This window comes from Drosophila pseudoobscura, chromosome 3 (genome assembly GCF_009870125.1).
Source record: "Drosophila pseudoobscura strain MV-25-SWS-2005 chromosome 3, UCI_Dpse_MV25, whole genome shotgun sequence".
Taxonomy (NCBI): Eukaryota; Metazoa; Arthropoda; class Insecta; order Diptera; family Drosophilidae; genus Drosophila; species Drosophila pseudoobscura.
In genome coordinates, this window is record NC_046680.1 from 16,836,354 (window position 1) to 16,856,134 (window position 19,781).

The 19,781-nt window shown below is 46.9% G+C and overlaps 1 protein-coding gene across 1 annotated transcript; it reads right to left on the minus strand.

Moving 5' to 3' along the window:
• Positions 1-8,936: 8,936 nt before the first annotated feature.
• On the minus strand, positions 8,937-9,833 carry LOC26532934 (uncharacterized). Its single transcript, XM_015184851.2, has 3 exons — positions 9,531-9,833; positions 9,333-9,465; positions 8,937-9,276 (listed from the first exon to the last, which is right to left on the minus strand). Exons 1-3 carry the CDS (start codon positions 9,774-9,776, stop codon positions 9,173-9,175), a joined length of 483 nt encoding a protein of 160 aa, XP_015040337.1. The 5' UTR covers positions 9,777-9,833; the 3' UTR covers positions 8,937-9,172.
• Positions 9,834-19,781: the final 9,948 nt, after the last annotated feature.

Sequence of the window (19,781 nt, forward strand, 5' to 3'; positions counted from 1 at the left end):
GCCACAGCAACGGCTGTGGCAACGGCAACAACTTGTCTGGCAACATGGAGAAGCAAATTAAGTTGGCACTCTTTAATAAGATGATGATGGTTTGGCTTTGATATATCAGCGCGCCTGGCTGGCTGGCTCGCTGGCTGGCTAGCAGGCTGGGATGACTGTCCAGGCCAGAGTGCCGGGGCGTTGCAACAGCAGCAGCAACAGCTACAACAGCAACATGCCACAAAAAGGTGTCGTGCCTGTTGCCGGTGTCGGGTCGGGGCTGGCTGCCATGACTCGGTGTGGCGAACGGCATTGACAGATTGCAACTGAGCGTGAAAATAGTTCCCATGTCTGGGCCGCCGGTTGGGTCGGGGGTTTTTCCTCTGTTTTTTTTTTCCTCCTTCTAATGCGCGTTGGATACTTGCCGTTATTGCTGCTGCCGCCGCTGCCTCTGCCGCTGCTGCTGCGGCGCTGCTGCCTGGCAGTCATTATATGGAATTTTCGGATATATCATCTTTTGGGTCTCTCTGCAAACTGACTGACTCGTACATGCAACACGAAGCGTTCTTTCGCCGTTGCCGGGGGTTAATTTTTGCTTTCTTGCCGCGTTACCGCGTTGCCGGTCCGGGGACACGTCTGCCAAAAAATGTTTCGTTTTATTTTTCGGCAACAGAGAAAGAGAGAGAAAGAGAGAACTGGCAACAGCAACAGTCAAGTACTTTTGCTATCATTGCAATTTATCACGGACAGTCGGCGCGGCGGTCTTTCTTGCAAAGGTTTTTCGTCCTCGGTCCGTTGTTGCATCTTCTGCTGCTGCTGCTGCTGCCTCTGCCTCTGTAGCATGGGTGAGAAGTGTGCGTACGTGTTGCAGATGCGGCGGCTGATGTTGCCGCAGCGAAAGAGCTGCCTTCTTTGACCAACGTGGAGGAGGAGCCTGGGCTCAAGGCAGACGCTGCTGCTGCCCACTAACAAGCATTTCAACTAATCATAAAATTATGAGGTCGTCGTCGCTTGACACATTTTCCAGCCACATTTTCCGAGCCGCGAGTATGCTGAAAATAATTGCAAAAATCAATTTCGCTTATCAGTCAGTTGCCTGGGTCACACAGCCAGTCCTCAAGTCGCGTCTCTTCGGGCAGGGGGCCCGGCTGGCGCTGGCCGTCCCTCGCCCCGGAGTCCGGACGATGATGATAGCGATGCCGACTGTGATTTGGATTCAAGTGCATTACTGCATCTATACACACGGGCGGGCAGCAGGCAGCAGAGTGCAGGGCGCGCAGATAGGGACAGGACAGGCCAAAATGCTGATGAGCAGTGGGCGAAACAGCAAGACTCTGGGCCAAAAAACAAACCCACAGATCATTCTTTCAGTTGCTAAAGAAGAGTACGAACATTGGGCTGTGAATGATCCGCGGGTTGTGTTCACAGAGGAATTAGAAGTTGAAATATCTTATCTTCACTCCTATAAGACTTTTCTTTGTAGAAGCAAGTAGCATATTTGAATTTCTCTCCATAATTTCTCTCTCCATAATAGGGATCTACAGGGATTCTTAATGTTCTTTACCTTTTAAGTTCACATAGATTTTGTATGAAATTTCTTAGACACAGCCCACTGTAAGTGCTGATAATTTATGCCACGCATCAGTTTTCATACTTTATACGCGCCCAGGTCCCAGATAATAGCGCCCGAGACCCATTCCCATTCCGAGATTCCACGGCGCGAATCGTCGCTGGCGAACTCCACTCGATTGCATTTCCTTATCATTATCACCTTGGCCTGGACCTGGACCTGGGCGCGGAGCAGCCACCACACGGCACTCCCTGAGCAGACGCACTCTGGGGTCTGCAACGAGCGAGGGAAGGGGATCCGTTCCTGTTCCTGCCACGGCTTATCTACGCTGCCTTAACGTAATTTAACATTTAATCTTGTCTCGGCTCTTAAGTGTCTGCCACAATTTACGCGATGGATGCTTGCTGCTCCCTCCATCCCATCTCCATCCCAGGCCAGTCGCAGCTCCACCTCCACCTCCCGTTTCGACTCAAGGTTGTTTCTGGCTCTGATTTGTGGTCCATTCAGTGGCTCTCCAGCTTTAGTTTGACTTTGGGGAGGTTGCTCCAGAGCCGGGAATTGATGTCCGAGCAAAATGGCTGCTAGTTTTACACTTGTTGCCGCGGCAACAGGTACGGGGACTTCTGAGAATGGATGTGCTCGTAAAATATGCGCCAAAGGGCATTAGACTGCAGTTCGGCGAAGGGCAGGGCAGCGCAAGGCAGAAGGCACGCGCCTCGAGCCAAGGAATGGGCGTAAGTCGCGTCCTGCATACACCTTTCCTGATTTATGGCCATTCAATGGAGGAGCTGCAGTCCTACCCCGCCCGAGACCCTGTTTCCGGCCAAGTCAAGACGTCAGAGGACACTCGAGCATGACAAATCGAAGGGCAACAGAGCGATAGCTGAGAGCCGCTAATATTTCCAGGGATATATCCACCTATTTCCAGACAGCTCGTTTGCTTGTCGCGACACACGCCGGCCGGGAGGTCCTGTTCCCGTTCCCGTTCCCGTTCCCGTTCCCATGGGGTGACAAACTTTCCCAAAATATCAGAATTTTCTCAATTGATCTTTATGGCCCGCTTCACGCCGCGCATTGGTCAAGGTCGCCGGGCCCGTAAGGCAAACGCGTGTTTAGGTAGCGTGAAAAATCGCCTGGAACGTGGCAGGGTGTTGAGTTTTGAAGTCGCAGCAGACGAAGAGGCAAAGGCAGCGGCAGAGAGTCTTAGGCCCAGTTGCAGGCTGAAGTGTTACGCCTCCTTGATGCCATTTACATGCGGCCCCAAGGGCCCTCCACATGCGGCCACATCTGAACAGGGGGAGGGGGGACATGCTCCAATCCCCGCATATGGCAATGAAATTTATGACATTTTCAACACTTCTCGCCATCAAGTGTGAAGCTGTGAAGCTCTCTAGCCTCGGTTGATCACGCACAGATTCCCCGCCATTGAAAGGGGGACTGGCAGTACTGTGCACTTGCCCCAAAAGCCCACGCCGAAGCATCACCGGCGCGGCACCCAAATTAGTTTTGACAGGGCCACCAAATGTTTACACATGGCTGCCACCTCTCCATCGAGCGACTCTAGCCTTTCGGTGGGTGTTCCCCAGGCACAGCCACAGGCAGAGGCAGAGGCAGAGGCACAGCTCCAGCATCGACAGCACACATAAACTACCAAAATATTTTAATTTCAATTTCTTTTTGTGTGTGGAGCTGCACGGGGAACACACGCTGGGAGCAAGTTGCTCGACGGCTGCTGCTGCTGCTGCTGCTGCTGCCGCTTGACAAATGCAACCGCCAACAATGACGCAGTTGGTGGTGCATTTCCTCGGCATTTCTTTAAAAATAAATTTATGTGCGCCTTTGATATTGGGTTCGATGCTTCCTCAATGAACTAGCAGCAGCTACAGCTCCGACTCCAGCTCCAGTTCCAGTTTTTATGCGGCTTCTGCTTCGAACTAATTGCAAACAAAAAGCGAAAGATACTTTTCGGTTTCGGTTCTTCTCCTGTTTTTTATGGGGCCCCTTAAATGTCGATCTAATGAAGTTTAATGCTCGCATTTCTCATAAATTATATGAGAAACTTCTTCTTCCTCGCGGGCGCTCTTTTGTGGAGCTCAAAAATAAGATAGGGCCTGGCTTTGTGGGGAGCGGGCGAAAGTCATGGCTTTGCTCGGGATGCCCGGTTTTATGCGTTTTTAATATCACTTTTTATGAATTCAATGTCCGGATTTTGCATAACAATAAAGCGGATATCGGTCAGCGTATAAAAATATTCTTTCGGCATTGCCTTCAAAGAACAAAACTCGGGCCAGACGCTGAGGCGTCACTGCGAACGAACTCACTAGATCTCACTATCAAAGGGACTATGGAAGTCGTAACAGGGAACTCTTAGGAACACACCTTATAACTGCCGGAATCTGCTCCAAGTAATAACGGATCATGACCCGTTTTGTGACCCAATCCCAATCCCAAGACGCAAGTGTCAAGTCCTTTGTCCCCCTCTATCCACCAGTTGTGACCTTCTTGTAGACCTCACCACAAGTTGGCAAAACAAGACATTTCCACATTCCTTTTTTGTTTTCTATCTGGCTTCACCAAACATCTGTCCAAAACGACCAGAAATCACACTGCTTGCAAATGTTTCTAGTGCTCCGGAGTGGAGAGGATGAATATTGGGATGGGATGGGGGGCTCCTGGAACTGCATTGAATGCCCGAGAATTGTATGCCATTTTTTATGTGACAAGCCCGTAGCAGAGCACGTACTAAGCTGACACAATGATGCAATCATCACGTGCAGCAGAGGCAGCAGAGGCAGCGGAGGCAGTCCAAGAGCATTTGCTGCGTTTGTTTTCCCATTTTTTTCCCCCTGTTAGTTTTCCACAAACACTGTGTAATACAGCCCGGATCAAGGAACTCCGGGAAGCCAGTGGAGGGCAGGGATTCATGATTTGCCAGGGATTTGGTTGGTCAGTTGGATGCCGGGGCGCTGCTCCCTCGGCTTTGCGGTTTTGTCAGCTTACAACGTGAATAGTTTTGGTTTTAGTTTTATGGCAGAGAAAAGAACCCTTTCATATTTTAATTGTTGGGTCCTCTGTGCGGCAGCTGGCGTTGCGGGGCTTAGCACAGTGGTACGTGACGAGACCACACGCGCGCCTCTTACCCCACATCGTACCATCGGAGTGGAGTGCCCTGCCCTCGAGTGCTGCACATCCAAAACAAATGGAAGACTTTCCTGCACAGTGGCTGCCACATGGCTGCAGATGCAGATGCATCTGATCTTGGTCCCCGGGCCAGTGCATTGACTTGGCAATTAAAATTCTACAGATATGCGATACATTAATTACTCGCTTCAATTGAAATGCAAATGCCAAAACTCAGTCCAGAGCCAGTCCAGCAGCGTCTCCGGCTAGCGTGTCTCAGGCAAGTTAAGCATCGCCACAGAGCCAGCGAGACAGAGGCAGAGTCCGTGGTAGAGTCAGAGGCTGTGTGGCTGTGGCTGTGGCAGTGGCCGATTCCCTTGCCACAGCTAGTTTCCAGGAAAGTCGCTTCGCGATGATTTACAGCCAGAAGCGCATTTTATTCTGGCCGTTTTTCGCTTTGGCAGAAACAGAAACACACACACAAAAGTTGACACTTTATTGATGGCCATAAATTCCGACGTCTGGCAGCAATTAAAGCAACATGTCCCCAAGGACACGCCGCCCAGGCAGGCAGGCTGGCAGGCGCAGGACACAAAGAGTCAGTGATTTGTTTACAGAGATTAGCGTGCGCGTTGGCCAGGAAAACCAGAAGCAGAAGCAGGGAAAATTTTGTGTCAGGTGCCGCCGCCATCCAGCCAGGTAGGAGGACGCCTCCTCGTCCTCGTCCTCGTCCTCGTCCACATGCTCCTAGAGGCAAACAAAACGTCAGAAAGTGCACTGAATTTATGTCGCAGCGATTTACGATTCCAGGCTGCGCTATCCTGCCACTGTTTCTGGCCCAGATCCGATCCTTGTCCCTTCGTTCCGTGGAAGCGAAAGTCGTATATTTTTGTCGAGATGGGAAAGAGTAAGCGTCAACGCCTCTATTTGGGTTACGCCCACTAGCGGCACAACAGCTTGTCAAACGCCTACAAATCCGAATCGCAATTCCCGAGCCCTGGCCTGGGCCCTCCGTTCTCCTTTTTTTGTGGATGTCTATCTTGGCCATGTGTGGCTGTTTCTGTTGGAAAAAAACTTGGCCATAAATATTGAAATTTATGTAGTGCGCGAAAGGAAGGATGGCCTAACAGAGCCAATCACCCAACTGGCATGTCCTGGCTTGTTCCCCCCCCTTTTTCTGGTTTATTAGTGTTTATTTGTGGGATGATTCAGGGCACGGCATTGTCAAAGGATTCGAGGAGGCTACTTTTCTGTCCCACTAACGTGATCTCTTGGATCTATTACTACCAGAGTTTCTGCAGTGAGGGTATCCCTCATTAGAGACTGAGAGTTTCAATCAGAATCAAAATGACAGATCAACAAGATCAACCACATTTATGTTGAATTATTTTATAATGTACTACCCACGAGCGCGGCCTAGATCATTTGTCAAAACATGTCATTTCGGCGGAAAAACAATTTAACAACATTTAGCCAAAAAAAAAAAAAAACACAAACAAACACAAATGCGGCCAATCAACATAAATTCAAAGCGCAGTCGCCTGACTAAAATGCCCAAATGGCCATTTGAACGGCTTAAAAGTGAAAGTCTAATGTGGTTCAACGAATGGGAATGCGAAATACGGACACCGACCCAGCCTGGATTGGCATTGCCTTCTGGTACACACATACTCCCTGTCCAAATCCAAATCCGCGTCCACGTCCACGTCCATGTCCATGTCCTCCCCCACCTCGCGAAACAGTGCTTGTAATTTTGTACAGAAAACTTTTATTACGATAGGATTAGTTAGTCTGGCTCTGGCTCTGGCTCTGGCTCTTGCTCTGGCTGTTGGCCAGTTAGCCGCCGCAGAAAGATCGAAATGCAAATGCCTGAGACAAGCAGTTGGGCATTTTGTTTGGGGTCGCCGTCGCCCCCAAATCAGGTTGTGGCGGTGGCCAAAAACGCTCCAGTTATGTCGAATAGAGTCCAAAAACAAAACATGAGGTAACTCAGCGGATAATGTGCATGCCCCGGAAAAACTTAGCAGGGAAATCGCTGCGTATTTTTCCGTATCGCCATGTAAAGCAAAGTGTTGTACATGTCCGCCGGCCTCAGACGCCATCGTCGTAATCTGTCTTGTTGGTCGGTCCACGTCGTCGTCTCTCCTTCCTCATATAACAATATTTATGTGTGCACTGCGGCATATGATATGTACGAGGTGCGATGGAGAAGTTGTTAGAAATGTCAGAAATTATAAAATCCACATAGAAATTTCGCCATGAAATTCCAATAAAAATCGTACGAATATCAAGAATATCATAGACATTCTTGAAGCATTTCCCTCGTACTTGAGGGAAACTCAATAAATTTATATACATTTCACAGATATTTTGATAAACTTTCAGCGACCACCACTTTGCTGGCCCAGCCACCCAATTTACGAGTATTTTAACCAAAAACTCTCCCAGAGACCAAATTGCAGGCTATAAATCTTGTGAACTACTCGAACCCCAACGAAAAGAAAACCGGCCGAGAATTTGATTTGACATATCAATAATTTATAACGAAATTATAGACTGACTGCAGCGCAGACCGGAACTGCTGCCGGCTGGTAATTACCACCAAAAACCTGGCCATAAAGTGTGATCGCCGGGCCTCAATGAGCTGTCTATCTGGGAGCGTGAGCGGGAGCCGGAGAGCCAGAGACAGGGGCTGGGACTGGGGCTGGGGCTGCTCGCTGGTTCGCTCGACAATCCGTCGATTAAAATCGGTGTTAAAATTTATGCAACCAGGTTTTTATGTGATTTCTATCGACAACAACAACAACAACAACAACTGTTGCCAGATTATTTCTGATTTGGCCATTTTCGGTTTGCCTTACGTGTGTGTAATTGTGGCCAAACAAGCGATTTATTGGCCAGGCCTATATCCACCCAGTGGAAAAGCCGATTCGATAGTTCGAGCCGACTGAAATTCTATTACCATTTGATGGGCAGAACAAGCGTTTGCGGTTGGTGAGCATTTCCCACTGGGTCTCTGGCCAAATATGGCAGCCGAAAATGTATCGCTATCTGGCCAAACAGACACCAAACCGATCTACCGCACGGCACTCTCCTGCAGCACCGCGTTGCTGCGACCGACCCACTACCGTTTCCATTTGGGGGCTTTATTAATAGAAATAAATCAAGTTTTGTGCACCGACATCAATTAGCTGCAGCCATAGCGAAAACCAGAGCCGGACCAGCAGCGGCAGCTTCCTACCCACTGGCGTCAGATACAAATGTATCTGTATCTGCACATGCTGCTGGCTGCTGGCTGCCGGCTGCCGTTGCCGGTGCTGTTGATGGTGTTGTTGGCCTGGTCGTGTAGCAGCCGCCACATATGTTAATAATTTGCAAAATGCATTTGTCTGGCGATAACATGCAGGTGATACGCCGCCGCATGTTGCACCGCCGCCACCTGAAGTCGGAGTCTCCCCATTCCGATATCCCTTGTCTCTCTGGCGCCCCGAAAAAGTTTTGCTAGCAATTAGCGCTCTCGGATCGCGCTTATCGCAGCTTATGAAGCTATCAGAGTGTATGGGGCTCCGGGGATACGAGACTGTCATAAGTCAGACATGAAACCAGACCCCAATCAATGGGTAGAGGCTGCTGCTGCCTCCATTAGATAAAAATGCATTGGCCCATAGATAAAGGCCTTAAACGCAGCGATGCATTCCACCGATAGGACCCCATCCGATCCGATCCGTCCCGAGCCGAACCGAACCGAAAACGGGCGCCCAGCAGACAACGGCCAATTCATAATTTCTGATGTCGGTTTTCGGGTCCCCTCCCCCCACCCCAACACAACCCGTGCAACAATGTCGCGCAGGCGTAACCCGATACCAGAAGGGACATACTCGTAAATCGCCAGCGGTGTGGGGCACCGCGGAGGCACAGAATCAACGACCAAAAAACTGTATTCCAGAACCCAAGCCCAAACCGAAACCGAAACGAATATTTCTGTATCTGGTTTTCATTTCATCGCCCAACGATGGAGGTAGGGAATATTTTTTAATTTATATTTCGTTAATTTTTATATGAAGAGTTGACATTTCGGCCCGGTCGAGGACAACCATCCAGAGGCACCGTTCTCAGTCTCGATATCGTCTACGCCGTCGTCGTCGTCATCGTCATCATCGTCGTCGTCGTCTTCTCGGACATCGTTATCGCCCGTTTAGGCAACGCCGCTGGGAGCACAAGACTCTGATTCCGATCCCGATTCAAACTCTGACTCCGACTCCGAAACTCCCATTATGATAAATCATTTTGGTTTTTATTTCTTGACATTTTTCTTTCTCTCTCTGCAGGCAGAGAGCCTCAACCTTATCGCTGTTGTTTGTGTATTCTACCGGAAAAAGCATTTAGTATGTGGTTTTAATTTTAAATTTGGTAAATTTTTGATCGTACGATTCCCCAAGGGAATTCGCTAACTGGTTTGCCGAAAGCAGCTTATGGCCATACGCTAATGGAAAAACCTCAATGTTATGCTACTGGGACTTCTTCAGCCTCATATTTTCGGTTGTTGGCAATGATCCTTTTCTCCTCTAGATAAGAATATGCCACCAGATCGATGTAGATCACTAATACTGCAACGAATGGGATGTGTAATGCGTGTCGTCGATCTGCAATGGGAGAAACTTACCCTGAGGCACTCCATAGGTGATGAACGTTTCGAGTTCAATGCCATACATAATGGCCACCAAAAGATAGTAGCAATTCACCAAGACCGGTGGTATTTGCAACACAAGGAAAGCGACACAAAGCCAGGAGATATTCTGCTCGGAGAAAATACAAAAACTCGATAGAATTTCAAAGCAGATCCTTCGAAGAGCATGCTTACCAGCAGGCCAGCAAAGAGCAGAGGAAAAGAGAGTATACCCATTATTGTGTATGTTATGCCCAGCACCCAAAAGCCGTGAGTTTCCAGACGAGCGTCCATGTTTTCATCGAGGGCTTCATGGGATTCTTCGAGATCATCGAACATCAGAAATGCCATGAGCGTATAGTACGGGATCATTGCGACTCCGGACCAAAAGCAGCCCCAACGGAGGTCGAGGTAATAGCAGCAGGACGAACACAAAACCATCTTCGCATCGAATATCAAATAAAGTATTTTGAACTGTATTTCGAGAACATTGACTTTAAAACCAAGTGACTCTGATCAAAGCGAATCTTGGGCATTAAATATATATGTATATATATTCCCCGAAATGCAATTATATTTCTTATAAAACAATCTGGGCTGCCATTTGATTTACAATTAATTCGGGGAATGAAATTGGGTTACAAGTGCCAGGCCACAAAGCGTTGACCCTATAAGCGAACATTTAAGAATTCTGCTCTTAACTGGCCCATGATTCATGCAATGAATCGACCGACACCGGGACCGGGACCGCGACCGGGACCGAGCCCTGCTGCGAGACACTTTAAAGAGCAAAACCTGAAACAGAAACAGAAACAGATAGCATCGCAACAAAACGAAATGCCATAAAAAAGACCAAGCCAGGCCACAGACAGATCTGTGAGAGAGTCGGGCGTTTCGTAAAAATTAAGAAATTCATAAGTTCTGTGTTTCGCGTTGAAAGATTTTATGGGATGCGAGCTGCAGGCATCCGATCCATCCCATCCGATCCGATTCCCCGCCGATCACGATGCAGATTGAGATGGATATACGAAAGAGCTTGTTGAAGGCCCAGGAATTGTGGCTATAAAATTTATCTCTGGCCTGGCCTGGCCCTTGCTTAGCCATAAAACTGGGCATCAATGGGATGGATTCGAATGGGAATGGATTGGCATCCACACAGATCTGTCGCCCCCACAGCTTGCGAGCCAGCAAGCCAGCAAACCAGCGAGTGCTGCGCTAATGTGACACTAAACTGATGTAATAAAAAATCCGCTTATCGCGCCAACAAAGCCACGGCAAACCCCAACTAAAAACAAAAAAAACTAAATACCCGTAAGACCCGAGCACAATATGAAATTTCAGACTGACTGACAGGCCAGGCCAAGATCTCGCTCAGCCCACGGGCAGAGAGACCAAAAAAAAGAGTGTACGGAGAATTAAATCAAATTTCAAAGTAGTGCAGCCAAGGCTTCAATGGAAGAAAATAGAAGAAATCGTCGAATTACCGTCACTCCATGACAGAGTCTTAGAGCCCCCGTACTCAGAAATACTGTTGCTGTTGCTGCTGCTGCTGTCAGGTGTCTAATTCGAATGTCAATGTCGCCGCCTGTGCCCTGTTCAGTCCAAGAACTTGCCCTCATAATCGTATATGGAAAATATGAGCGACCACAAATAAAAACTGAAATAATTATGGCAGAGCAGAGCAATCTTTTTTTTCTTTTTGGGAATTTCACTCAAAGTACTCTCGAGTACTCCACAGAGGAGGACGGTCGGATGGATGGAGCACACACCTCTCAAACACATGTCGGGAGAACTTGTTTCGCTGGTGGAGTACTCTGCTGCTGCTGCTGCTGTTGGGGGGACTCCGACTCCGACTTTTCGATGCGGCCATCGATCAAGTTCGAGTGCCCGTGCTTCAATTATGCGTAATTTAAAAGAAATTAATGTCGTGCAAGAAATTACTCTTCGGACTTTGGTTTTTTCGGGAATTGGGGGGTTTTTTTTTTTTTTTCGTTGTTTGGGTCTCTTGGGTAAAGACAACATTTAAGAGCGCGACGAGCGCTGTAACTTTCGAGCACATAATCATAATACTTATATTATTGGCATTAAATGCCGGTTGCGACCAAAGAAAAAAACACTTAATAAATTGGAAAGGAAGAAAATTACTTCTTTATGAGGTTCAGTGGAGGAATACCACAAAAATATCTAAGCTATTGTCCAAAAGAGTCCTCAATAAATGCATTTTTGAATGAAAATTCATATCAATTTACCAATAATGTATTTCCAGCTAATCTGAAATCAGTTTGCTGGAATCAGAGTGCAAGGAACATAGGCCACGGGGGCTGGACAGTCCAATTTTTCTTACTCGTATCTCTGGTCCGGTATCTGGTCATACCTCATCCTCCATCCTGGTGGCAAAGTCAATTGCTGTACTACTTATATGGCCTTTTCCCCAAAAAGAAAAGAAAAAGCCACAACGTAACCCTCAATTATGATATATATTTTATGAGAGCACTTGAAAACCGATGGCAGAGGACGAAGACGAGAAGCGGGAGGCAGGGCAGGGCTGGCCTTTGTGCTCCACCACACGAGAGACTCGACTGGAGAGTATAACAATAAAATAAAGTGCAGTTAACACATGACTTGGCGCAAATAGTGTCACATTTTGATAAATGACACTCGTTTGTCAAACAGGCACCATATCCAACCAACCCGCCGTATCAGTCCCTTCCCGTATCGGCCCTTCCCTTGCCGTCAGCCAAGTTTGAGCCGCGACTGCAAAATGAACTCCCAAGTATGACGACCCCACTTTGTGTCTTACCCCCTCCTCGCCGAAAAATATCGTTTAAGCCAAAAACGTCTTGTCTGGGGCGAAGGTGTTCGGAGTGCGTTACACGCCCCAAGAACGGCACCAGACGGCACCATCTCTTGACGGATGGGCCCGGCTGACTGAGGGACAGCTTTATTATGTCTTAATTCGTACCCCGTGCTCCCCGAAGTCTTTGGCCTGGGATTTGGAATGCAGGCAGGACCGATCCCAGCAAAACATTCCAGCCAGCAGTGGGTCAACTTTCGTTTCGGGGCGTGGCAGTACATCCGCGTTGGTCCGAGCTGTTAAAAAAAATTGAATTAAATTTGGCGAACGCGCAAATTAATTTCCTCCTCGTAGTGCGTGGGGCAAGCGTTTGCTTGTAATTTCTTAATACTGCGCCCCAAAAGAGAGGTGAAATTCATTTCATTAGGTGGTCTCTCGGCTCTCGGGGACCTGGGGCCTGGGGTCTGTGGTCTGGGGTCTCTCTGGTCTCCAAGCAGTGGGCGCGGCCGTATTGCCAAAACTTTATTTACCGCTAGAACTCAAAGCCGAAGGAGATGCAGATGGGAATGGGACTGGGGACGGTGAGGCCTTTGCCAAGATGATCATCTGCCGTTGGTTTCTGGGTAGGTGTAGCCATAAAGTTCGCGCTTGCAGGCCAAAGTGAAAGAACGAGTTTCCTTCTCGCGGTCGCTCTCCTCTTGGCCATAACAATTACAAACACTTTGGGCCAAAAGCTATGGAGGACTCAACTTTGTTTCAGTTTTGGGGCGTGGTTGATTTTTGAGGGGAGGCCTGTTGTAGGCCAAGCAGCGGCATGCAGCGAGATGCCCCAACGATCCAATCTTTGCGATCCAATTGACTTTGTCAGAAAATACGAGGAACGACCCAGGAAATCTATGCCGAGATCCAAGTGCCACAATGACAGGGTGTCCACTGTTCGATAATTCAGGTTGGGTGTGTTCGTGGCTCTCGTGAAAGTGGCACAAACCAATGCAGTAGGCACTGCCACTGCACACACAATGCATTCAGCATTTGATAGTCAATAAATTTGAACATTAGCCCGAGTCTTCGCCACTCGGCACTCGTCTATTGGCAGGGGCAGGGGCCGTGGCAGTGGCAGTGGCATTGTCATACGCGATACACACAGGGCGTATGTGCAACGTGTTAAAAATAAACAGTTGTAAAACAGATCTCAACTAATCCCAGCATCATGATAAATTATGACTCGCATCGTCTTTTGTTCAATTTTCAACTCATCGTCAGCTGTAGATGCCACACCAAAAGTGCCCCGGGGGAAGTGTGTGGCAGGTTAAATAGTTTGGATCCCAAAAAAAAGAAAAAAGTGTCACCATCCAAAGACCCACAAACAAAAGACTAAATGGATGGAAATAAACTTTGGCTGAATGGAAAATGTTCATCTCAGGGGCTGTCGGGGATGGGGCGGACAGAAACATATTGTTGGCAGTCAAATATGCCACATGATATGGCAAATTCGACTATGCAGCTAAGAAAATAGTTATTTCAGGAAAATTGCACTAAGAAAGCAGTGAAGCAGTGCCATTTTCCACTTCTAATACTCTTCCAAAATATTCCTTGATATTATTATTTTTCATTTCTCTCAGTGTGCCGGTGTTCCATTCACAAAAAGCGCATCGTCTTTGCTTAAGCTTACAAAATGATGCATTTTCCTATGCAACAGTCAGGCGGCAACGACATAATTTAGACTTTTCGCCTTGGCAGCCACAGTCTTCGCTTCGCCGACCCCTCCCGCTGCTGTTCTCCCCCACGTTTTCAGTGGGTAAAAGCTAAAAGAAAATACTTCCCTCCGATCCACTCTCCCCGGATCCCTGGTTCCCTATTGTCTGGTGAATTAAGTGCAAACATTAGCAGCAAACAAAAGCCAGGCGGGGCAGAGTGGGACTACGATGATGATGATGATGATGATACCGATGATGATGACGATGACGATGATGCTGAAGACGATGTTGGGCGTTGCTGATAATACCCCATGGACTTTACACCTAGTCAAATGGAACGTGATAAAGCTTTTCTCTCTCTCTCTCTCTCTCTCTGCCTCGTGCAAATGATTATCAATCATTTTGGGATTAAAATTCCTTGTGGTGTTTTGTCACACATTTCCCTACCTTCCATATACATACGTATAGATGTATGTCTATATGTATACTTATATTGTAGATCTGCATATACTTAGTATGGTTGATGCTGCTGCTGTTGCTGCTGCTGTCGTCATCAATATAAACTGCGATGGTATTTAGCATAAAAAAGTCTTTCACTGCCGCAGCGACGAGCGGCCCTCAAATGCTGCAGGTGTCCCGGCCACAAATCTCCCCAGGGAAAAGGCAAAAGCTACAGTGCAACCAATAGACACACATTTACACAGCATACAGCACACAGATGCAGATGCAGATACAGATACAGATACATCTACATCTCATGGGTTAAAGAGTGTTGCCTGACAATATTTCCTCGTTGCCCGATCTGTTTGCCGTTTGTCGTTTGCTTTTGTTATATTTCTTTTTCTTTTTTATTTTTTGTTGCATCTGTTTCTGTTTCAGTTTCTGTCTCTCTGGTTTTGTACGTTGAACGATTCTCACGTTTGTACCTCCTGACAAGTGGATTTAGCGGCATTGATGTATGAGTCTACAGATAGTTTCCTTTCCTTACCGTCTCCATCTGTCTGAGACTCCCCCGTGGCACGTCCGTGGTGCTGTTGTTGCATATGCTTTAAGTTGAGTGATGCTGCTAATGGCCGGCAATTAATATCGTAACGGGCCTCGGCATCGAATGGGAGCAGATCTGGGGAGACAATTGCCATTTGCTCAAACCTCTTTGTCGTTGCCATATCCATTGCCTGTGTTGCCTTTGTCTATGCCTTTGATTAAATCCGTCTCGTAAATTCAAATGCATTACTCGCATAACCAGCCCCCACAAAACGGTCGTAAATTCATCGATTCATAAATAAGCCCCGTCGCTCCGCCGCCCCTACGACTAAGCGGGCTCATGTCTAAGCTCCGCTCAAAGCTCTGCAATGAACGATTTCATAACCAATTATTATATGGATTTATGGGTAAAAGCCCCTGAAAATATCCAACGCCGCCAGTGGGTGCCCGTGCCTGTGCCCCCGATTCATTCGACATTCGATTATTCGTGTCTGAAGAACTTTTAATGGTTGCTGCTTTAATAGAGCGGGAAATTAAAGCGGTGCATAAATACAAATTCTGTTTCTGTTTCTCTTTTCTGGACCAGGGAGTTCATAAAGAGAATTACATTTCCGCAGAGAATTCTTTGACGCTCGTAATGCCGTAATGCCAGGTAGCGGTGGCTGCCGCCGAGTCGCCAGTACGAGCTACGAGCGGGTTGTAAAAACTGTCATGATTTACAGTTCGCACTTTTTACGATCCTCGGGTTTGCTCTATCGGTTCGGAATTATATGGAATCTAACCAAGCGGGAAATATTCTAGAAAACATAATTCTACTTTTTTTTTTCTTCGTTGGTCGCTTCGTTCAACTCTTCTAGGGTTCAGGCTTCGGGTTGGGTTTTCTATTTGATTTTTCGGTTGGTTTTGTATTTGGTTTTATGTCTGGCTTTTATGGCCCAGAGCGCATTTCCTCTACTTCTGAACGGTGGCAAGAGGCCCATAAAAAGAACACAGTTTCTTGTTTGAACTTGGCCCAAAACAATAGAAGAGGCCGCCTTCGCATCGAGAGAGAGAAAGAGACAGAGAGAGAGAGTGAGAAAATTCTCTATGTTTTTTGATGGACCGACAACTGATGTAATTAAAATCATTTATTGGCATATCTCAAGCTTGATTTGACTTTGGATCACGTACTCCGCATAGAGGCTCTTTTAGAGGCATTTTCATTTTCCGCAGGCACAGCATGTAGGCTGGCTTTTCACTTAAAATTCACACTTGATACACAGAGGGAACATTTATCATTTCGCTGGGATCTCTCGCACACGGGCATAGGCCTAAGACTTGGCCTCGAGCTCCGAACGCGGCCTAAAAGTGTCGTCGTCTCAGCTCACTACTGCCTTTAGGGTTTCCAACTCGTTTTCGCATCTTTTGATTTATCTTCAAGTGCTCCTCCATCGCTCTGCCGCAGCTCTGGCTTTTATTTGTACGGCAACCTAAATATTGAGATAGGGATCTGCGGTCAGTGTCAACTGGAGCGCTGTGTGTGTGGATGGGGAATTTCCTTTTCTTCATTAGATGGGTCGTAAAACACAACAATTCTCACGGATCCAACCACCGGTAGAAACTCTGGCAATCAGACGACAATTCACTGGCTAGATGACGCTGATACAGATAGAAATAATAGTTTGGCGGATACGTGCCAGGGCTTAAACTCTTTCGCCAGCGGATTACATAAGAAGTAATCAGAGGCATCTTTTCTTTGTCATTAGGCACACTCTAAGGGAGCGAATCAAATTGATTTCCACGGAAAATAGCCTTAGTAAGTGATAGCATTAGTTTTGGATGGTAAAAAGTCACTCGCTTGCTGTACGTAGAAAAGATGATGTGGAAATCGTACCTCCTGTGGCTGGCCACTTTCCTGTGTAAGTAGAAACATAAGGAAATAATGAAGGATACATATAACTTCATTCCATTCGTAGTACTGGTCTTTGTACGGACCGAAGACTCCACGAAACCTAAAGCCGCTGCAGCAGCACGTTCCGGCGGCGAGGCCGTTGCGGAACTGGAGATCGGTCCTCATTCCAATCCCAGTTCACTTCTGAAAATCTTCAACGGTGATATGCTGCGGTCAAGGACGCCGCTCGCCCCAGCCATAACCATGGAGCTAAAGGGTATGCGATTGCTCCTCCGAAGCAATTTTGTTCAGAAAACGAATGACTCATGAATGTACTCGTATATGGAATAACAATTGCTCGATTGTTAAGGCTCGGAATGCACCGTTAGTAAAAGGTTCATTCGCCCTGCTTTTTGGGGTTTTGTTCAGTTTTTCAGTTCGGTTTGGTTTTGGGTTTGGGCTTGGGTTTGTCGTGGCTTTTATCAATTGTTAACGAAAAGTATGACAAAGTGGGCCACATTAGCGCTTTGTATGCATCAAAAGACATGTAGAAAACCCGAAAAAATTATGACAATTTCATTCGAAGAACCACTTCGTCAATGTCAGGCCTGACGAACCCCAAAAATCTACACTCTCGCTTACCTGTTGGGGCCGAGGCAAGTTCTCTGCGCGACTTGCCGTGTTTTCTCGCTTCAAATGTAAAACAAAAAGCCCACAGCTGTCCGCCAAGTAACTAGAAAACGTGTAAATTTCAGTGCTACAACCTCCAAAAGACGGAAAGGGCCTAATTGGGTATTCCTTTCTTCTGGGAATGGCCCTAAAACGTAACCAACTCTAGGCGGAGGCCGTTAAGACTTGAGCAGAACTTTACATGTTATGCAATATTTACATTCAAGCCAAAACTAAGCTCATTGTGTGGTCCAAAAGACTCCAACAAGCCCTGGCACCGGGCTCACGTTAGCAATCAATAGGGCAACAGAATAGTTGGCCAAAGACGACTTATGGAAACACCTTTGTACTTCTAAGGGGAAAATACCTGGGAGAACTGAACTTTGGACAGTTGTCCTAGATATAAGCGATATGTCGCATGGGATAAAGTTCTTATCGCTTCGGCTGGAGTTACTCTTTCTGTTCTTCGGTTTATTTATACACATCATTGAACCAGTGTGCGGCTGAGCTTTCAATGTGGTTCAACTTGTCACTTTGTTTGCTATTTGGTAAAACCTCTGGCCAAAAACAATCTCCAGCTACCCTCAGCTTTCATTCGTCCACCGCAGCCTCTGACTCCGACTCTGACTGTGGCTGTCTCTCGGTTTGTACGACTATCAAACTGTCAGAAATTATGACATTTGAAATTTCACGTAACCGGACAAGAAAGCCGAGGCTTACCGCTCCCCACAACAGCGCAGCCCCATAGATATCCGTGAAAAGCCCAAAGCCAAGTGTTTCGAGTGTCGGGTTTTGTTGCTCGTTGGTGTTTTCTTGAAATACATACGAAATTTTCAATTACAGTTCGTGCCAAAACGCGAGAGATCAAATTTAGTGCCACAGCTCTCTCGGCCGCCATACGTGTCTGTCTGTCTGCCTCTCTGTCAAAAGAGCTCGAAGGAAATACATACATCCCCAGCAACAGAAGCAGCAGCAACATCGGACGAACATATTCAAATGTTTAACATGATTTGAGCCTCATATTGCAGCAGCAGCAACAAAAAAAAAAAAAAAAACGCTATTTGGGAGTGCCTCGACCATCTGCCACCCAGTACTCCTGAGAGAGATGCACTTAAATATAGAATATTCGAGGATTAACTCCTTGGGTATAGATATCGTTGGCTGGAACTATAATCATCTAAATAAAAGATTTTATTTTCCACCTACACATTATACCCTTGTCATCGCTACAATTACTGGGTATTACAAAATTTGCTTACGGGCAGACTCCGACACACGCGCCAAAAATTTGTTTGTAGATTTGATAGAGCCACCGATATCTGCGATTCGGTCTTGCTTTTTGGAACTGTCAATGAATGGAGACCGATTTCGTGTTTTTGTCATCGCCCCACGGTGTCTACAATTGTTGAGCATGCAAAATGTACAAAAATATAAACAAATTTATGAAGCCAGTGCCAGTGCCAGTGCCGGTGCCGGAGATGGAGCTGGGGGGGCAAACAAGAGAGGCCACGAAAACACACAAACACAATTTCCGCAATGTGGATTTGGCTTCAAAACATTTTCGCTTTTATTTTTGTCATTTAATTGAAATTTAATGATAAGGCATTTATTTATATGCGGACCAAGGAATGAAGGAAATTCCAGGGATATGGACTCGAATTCGTTCGGATTTTTGCCAACTGTGTGAATGACTCAACGAACGAATGAATGATCGGATTTGAATATCTAAGAAGTGGAGGGCATAGCAGAGCATGGCCCGGGGACCAGGATGAGTAATGGCATCAGGAATGCGATTGTTCGAATGGGATTTGCCTGATGATGCGGCTGTGGAAATGTCTTGAACGATTGAGAGTGGAAATCGATTGCAAAAGACAGAGAAGAATGAACGATTTCCAATTAAAATATTTGATTTGCAGATCTTAAGATCGATGGCAAGCTTCCTTTTCTGGCTGCCAGAAACCTTTCCTTTAACTCAGTATTTATTATAGAATGGAATGAAATCGTCCGGCATCATCTGATAGCGTATTCTAGTGTCGCCGTAGCTCACTTCCGTTTTGTGATTTGCTCACTTTTGAAATTTGATATTCCCCAATTTCTCGCCTCAATATGAAACGCGTTCTGTTCGGTATTTGGTCGGTTCGGAGGGCGAATCAGCCCCGCTCCAGCAAGCCAGCACGCAGCCCCAACAGAAAAAGCTGTTAACTAGGCAAAAAGTGAAACACTTGGCTGGCTTCGATGGGGCGATGGCGATGGGGATGGCGATGGCAAAGTGGTGGAGCTGACAACGCAATTTGCAGGCGAGAAAGGTGATTTTCAAATTGGTTCATTGTGCCTTTGGGTCTGGCTGCGTAGCCTTATTGAAATTGAATTGAATGGAATGAAATTGATTTATTTGTTTGTTTGCTCGGTTTGCCGGCGAGAAATTTGCATAT

Bases quoted from the DNA above. Each gene is read 5' to 3' on its own strand.
- LOC26532934 (XM_015184851.2), bottom strand. From the start codon at position 9,776: ATGGTTTTGTGTTCGTCCTGCTGCTATTACCTCGACCTCCGTTGGGGC. The intron at 9,466-9,530 runs GTAAGCATGCTC...TTCTCCGAGCAG, and splicing joins TGCTCTTTGCTGGCCTGCTG to AATATCTCCTGGCTTTGTGT. The intron at 9,277-9,332 runs GTAAGTTTCTCC...CATTCGTTGCAG, and splicing joins CACCTATGGAGTGCCTCAGG to TATTAGTGATCTACATCGAT.